This window comes from Somniosus microcephalus, chromosome 5, assembly GCF_052327205.1.
Source record: "Somniosus microcephalus isolate GS21.2 chromosome 5, FLI_Smic_1.0, whole genome shotgun sequence".
NCBI lineage: Eukaryota > Metazoa > Chordata > Chondrichthyes > Squaliformes > Somniosidae > Somniosus > Somniosus microcephalus.
The window spans coordinates 314,126,554-314,131,739 of record NC_140991.1 but is presented as its reverse complement, the minus strand read 5'-3'; the positions used below and the strand labels follow the sequence as shown (position 1 = coordinate 314,131,739).

Sequence of the window (5,186 nt, the reverse complement as noted above, 5' to 3'; positions counted from 1 at the left end):
TGCCCTCGAGAAGGTTGGTGGTGAGCCGCCTCCTTCTTGAACCGCTGCAGTCCGTGTGGTGAAGGTGCTCCCACAGTGCTGTTAGGGAGGGAGTTCCAGGATTTTGACCCAGCGACGATGAAGGAACAGCCAATATATTTCCAAGTCAGGATGGTGTGTGACCTGGAGGGGAACTTGGAGGTGGTGGTGTTCCCAGGAGCCTGCTGCCCTCGTCCGTCTAATTAGGAAATCGAGGGTTACGCTGATAGATTTAGATGAGGAAAGACGGGAGGAGGCTCGAGTGGAGCATAAATGCTGGCAGGGACTGTAATGTAATATGTAATCCTGTGAACTATAACATTAAGCAAAACTAGAAGTAGAATCTTTGGGGGTTACATTCACAGGACTAAACCAAGCACGGACAGGAATGACAGCGAGGAACAAATCACCATACTGCTATTAAATAGCAATCTCTTTCCCTCTAAAAATAACTATTTCTGTTTTACAAAAGTCGTTTGGTTTTTAACAACCTTTATTTTAATACTTGACACATAGCTGACGCTGGATAGCTGACACGGAAGTACACAATAGCCAAAGAGATTGTCAGCAGCCATTTTCAGAAAGCTTTTGATTAAACCCCCCCCCCCTCTTGGTTTCAATCTTGGTCCCCAGAGTCATGAGCTGACCAAATTGCTGCATCGATCGTCGCTTCACAAAAATTGAATAAATCAATGATCAGCAGTGCAGCCACATCGACATATCGTTGCTGTGTTACGATTGCTGATTGGACAACTTGTGCCCACGGACTGGTAAATATTGGGTCGTCGCCCACATAATGAAGGATGTCGGACGGAAGCTGCAAAGGCAATTTGAGAGTGAAAAAGGGAATATAGGAAAATAGAAGGAAGGAAGGGAACTGGATAAATACTTGAAGGAGGTAAAAATTTGCAGGGATATGGGGAGAGAGCCAGGGGGGTGGTGGGCAGTGGGGGAGTGGGACTCACTGGCTTGCTCTTCGAGACTCAATGGGCCGAATGCCCCCCTTGTGTGCTGTACCGTTCTACGAAATGACAGCTCGTACGAGGCAGCAGTAAGTGAGCTAAACAGCCGAGCGGGTTTCTATCCAACACATCAATACTGAGAAGGCACGGCGAAGGCAGCTGTTTCATACAATCTGCAATGGAGCGCAGAAAGGAACCCTCAAAGGAATTCTTGCGAGATTGTCTTTTCTTGAGTTGGCACAACAGTTATGGACAACATCAAAAGCAACTTTTAAAAAATTTAAGTTACAATTTGAAGAGCCGCGGCAAAAATAGTGTACATATAAATGATATTTTAAAGACAGCTCTGAACACAGATGACATCCAAGTGCATTCACTGAAAGCCCATAACCCACGGGGACGGTGGGGGAGGGGCGGCAGAGGCAGCTTTTGTACAAAGGAGATCCAGACCAGCTTACCCTTAAAAAAGACAGGCAGACTTGCATTTATATAGCGCCTTTCACTACCACCGGACGCCCCAAAGTGTTTTACAACCAATGAAGTACTTTTTGAAGTGTGGTCACTGTTGTAATGTAGGAAACGTGGCAGCCAATTTGTGCACAGCAAGCTCCCACAAACAGCAGTGTGACAACGACCAGATAATCTGTTTTTTAGTGATGTTGGTTGAGGGATAAATATTGGCCCCAGGACACCGGGGATAACTCCTCCTGCTTTTCCTCAAAATAGTGGCCACGGGATCTTTTACATCCACCTGTGGGAACAGACGGGGCCTCGGTTTAATGTCTCACCTGAAAGACGGCACCTCCGACAGAGCAGCACTCCCTCAGCACTGCGCTGGGAGTATAAGCTCAGATTTTTGTGCTCAAATCCCTGGAGTGGGGACTGTGAACCCTCAACTTTATGACTCAGGGGTGAGCGTGCGACCAACCGAGGCACAGCTGAAGTCTGGTCTCCTTTCTGGCTCAAAGGGTTTGTCCCGCACAGCCTAGCCATACGTACCAGCAAGGTTCTAGATTCGACCAGAGGTCATTGACTTAAAATAATTGGCAAAAGAGCCTGAGGGGAGACGAGGAGAAATATTTTCTTACTTCGGAGGGTTGTTATGATCTGGAACGCACGACCTGAAAGGGTGGTGGAAGCAGATTCCATGGGAACTTTCAAAAGACAATTCGACGTGTACTTGAAGAGGACTAATTTGCAGGGTTGTGGGGGAAAAGGCTGGGGAGTGGGACTAACTGGAGAGCTCTTTCAAAGAGCCGGCACAGGCATGAAGGGCCGAATGGCCTCCTTCTGTGCCGTAAGTTTCTATGGTACTATTTGACCATCACTGGGCTGTACTGAATTGGCTGATCTCGGCTGAATGGTGGTTAGGGAGTGCTACAATTAGTCTCAGAGTCCTAGAATCATGGAATCATGGAAATTCAGGGCACAGAAGGAGGCCATTCGGCCCATCGTGTCCGTGCCGGCCGAAAAAGAGCTCTCCAGCCTAATCCCACTTTCCAGCTCTTGACCCGTAGCCCTGTAGGTTTCGGCACTTCAAGTACATATCCAAGTACTTTTTAAATGTGATGAGGGTTTCTGTCTCTACCACCCTTTCAGGCAGTGAGTTCCAGACCCCCACCACCCTCTGGGTGAAAAAAGTTCTCCTCAACTCCCCTCTAATCCTTCTACCAATTACTTTAAATCTCTGCCCCCTGGTTATTGACCTCTCTGCTAAGGGAAATAGGTCCTTCCTATCCACTCTATCCAGGCCCCTCATAATTTTATACACCTCAATTAAATCTCCCCTCAGCCTCCTCTGTTCCAAAGAAAACAACCCCAGCCGATCCAATCTTTCCTCATAGCTAAAATTCCCCAGTCCCGGCAACATCCTGGTACGGTTAGGGAGAATTACAATCGACCTTTTATTTTCTCTCCTGATTACTATCCGGCAATAACTGGTGAAAGGGCACACATGTGGACGTAAGGTGTGGAGAGGTCTTGCTGAGGCTCCACCGCCCCCTCCCCCGCCATGGTCACATTCTCTGACAATACTCACTGGAGAGACTCATACCAGCTGGACACCCATTTGGATGAGATACGAAAGGGTGTCTGTAACTGTAATCCAGCAAGAAATTTCTACCTTCAGAGAGGAGGAAATAAAATTGGTGAGGTTAAAAAAACCACTGTATAGCATGAGGAAAGTATCAAAATATCTTTGGAGAACAAGGGATTGTTTCCTCCATCCTGTGCAAAGAAGTCCTGGCGGGTTAAAACGACCTGTGGCGCTTTGGCTACTTCCCCATTAATGGTATTAATATTTACTTGTCAGGTCACAAAGCCCCGGCAGACTGTAGCAGCAGATTATTTCTTTGAAGGTCTTCCGCATTTCTTGACTGCGGAAAGCGTAGATGAGGGGGTCGATGACTGAGTTGCACATGATGAGGATTAAGTACATGTTGAAGTGCGACATGAAGCAGATGCAGTAAGGGTTCTGCGGGCAGGAGATCATGAGAATGAGGTGCATGAAGAAGGGCGCCCAGCAGACGACAAAGACCCCCAGCAGGATGGTCAGCGTGACGGCCCCTTTCATGTTGGCCGCTTGGCGGACGGCTCCGCTGCCGGGCAGGGCGGCGATGCGTTTGACGTGCAGGCGGGCCAGCATGAACATGTGCACGTAGAGCGAGGCCATGAGGGCGAGCATGCTGAAGAACACGGCGATGAGGCAGACAACGACGGCGGTGCTCTCCGAATAAACTATGAAGAGGATCCCTGAGCCCGTGCAGGCCGCCCAGATGGCAGCGATAATCAGCAGGGCCCCCCGCACCGTCACAAGGTTATGGTACCGCAGAGCGTAGAAGATGGTGATATACCTGTCAACCGCGATGGCCAGCAAGCTGCAAATGGAGGCCAGAAGAGAGCTGCAGATCATCGAGTCAAAGACGTTGTCCATGTTCTTGATTAAATTTTCCGGGGCCGTTAAGTGCCTGCTTTTCAACATGGCAATGAAGATTGTCTCCCACGCGTTGGACACGCTGACCAGCATGTCAGCCACTGCCAAGCTGCAGATGAAAAAATACATCGGAGAGTGCAGGTTCTTGTTTTTGACAATGGCTGCAATGACCAAGATGTTCGCCAAGAGGCTGAAGATGCCCAGCGTGAGGAAGACCTCTGTTGGGATCCAGAGTTGCTCGTAGCAGCCGGAGGAGAAGCCGTCACCGCGCGAGCCGTTGGCCCGGGCGAGCCCCGCCACACTGCGGTTTCTGAGCTGCGGGGTCTCCGGCAGCCTATGATGAAACGAGGAGTTCATACCTGTGACCGATGGGCTTCTGGCCAGGTCCCTTGCTCCAGCAAAGAAGCTGTTCTTGACAAAGGGTTTGACCCGAAAGTGTCTTGACAAAGGGCTTCGACCCGAAACGTTGACTCTATTTTCTCTCCACGGATATTGCCTGGCCTGCTGAGTTTTTTCAGCATTTTCTGTTGTTATTTCGGATTTCCAACATCTGCAGTATTTTGCTATCGAAGAAGCTGTTCAAGTTGGCATGTTGGAATAGGAAATGCAGCTCAGAGCTGAAGCATTGACCTTCTGGCTTTAATTACAACACTTGACATTCTTGTTACGCAGCCTGGAAATTGCTTCTGAAGTGAGTGAGACCCGTTTTTGAAACCAAATCATCTTGAAACAATCAGAGAAACGTATATGCCAAATTCCCTTGACTTGCATGTTTTTTGCCTATTTTTTTTTGTTTAAAGAACAGTCCTTCCTAGGCTTGCAAGTGTTAACTGCAGCAGAACTCACTCGCAGCAGGCTGTCTGATGGGTAGAAAGTTCCTTTTTATTTTGTCCCTTCCAGAGTCACTTCCGTTTTTCTTTCAAAGCTGGTGTTGCTAGTCACAGAAACACAAGATCAATTCCAAGTGCTCCTGGTCGGAGATTTCGCAAGGAATGAGCACCTTTCCCATTTTAACAGACCGTACAAGACTGTGGGAAACGTACTCCTCCTCCGCACTGCAGTTTAGCCTATTGCACTGAGGGGCAGTGTGACTGACAGCGCTGTATGTTAAACATTTAAGGAGGGCTCCATGGTGATTCACTGACATGCTCAAGGAGTTGTGTGTTGCGCGCGCTATAAATCACAGCACATTGCAGAGACGATTAGATTTGCATCAATTTGTGATCTGTTTCCAAACTAGCACCCCCCTTCCCGCTTTAGTAAATGAAAGCACA

At 48.5% G+C, this 5,186-nt stretch overlaps 1 protein-coding gene across 1 annotated transcript; it reads right to left on the bottom strand.

Moving 5' to 3' along the window:
• Window positions 1–536: 536 nt before the first annotated feature.
• Window positions 537–4,966, bottom strand: mc4r (melanocortin 4 receptor). Its single transcript, XM_085989259.1, has one exon. It carries the CDS (start codon window positions 4,267–4,269, stop codon window positions 3,274–3,276), a length of 996 nt encoding a protein of 331 aa, XP_085845385.1. The 5' UTR covers window positions 4,270–4,966; the 3' UTR covers window positions 537–3,273.
• Between the last annotated feature and the right edge of the window lie 220 nt (window positions 4,967–5,186).

What these genes read in the sequence shown, in the direction of transcription:
- mc4r (XM_085989259.1), bottom strand. Translation starts at nt 4,269, where the DNA reads ATGAACTCCTCGTTTCATCATAGGCTGCCGGAGACCCCGCAGCTCAGA.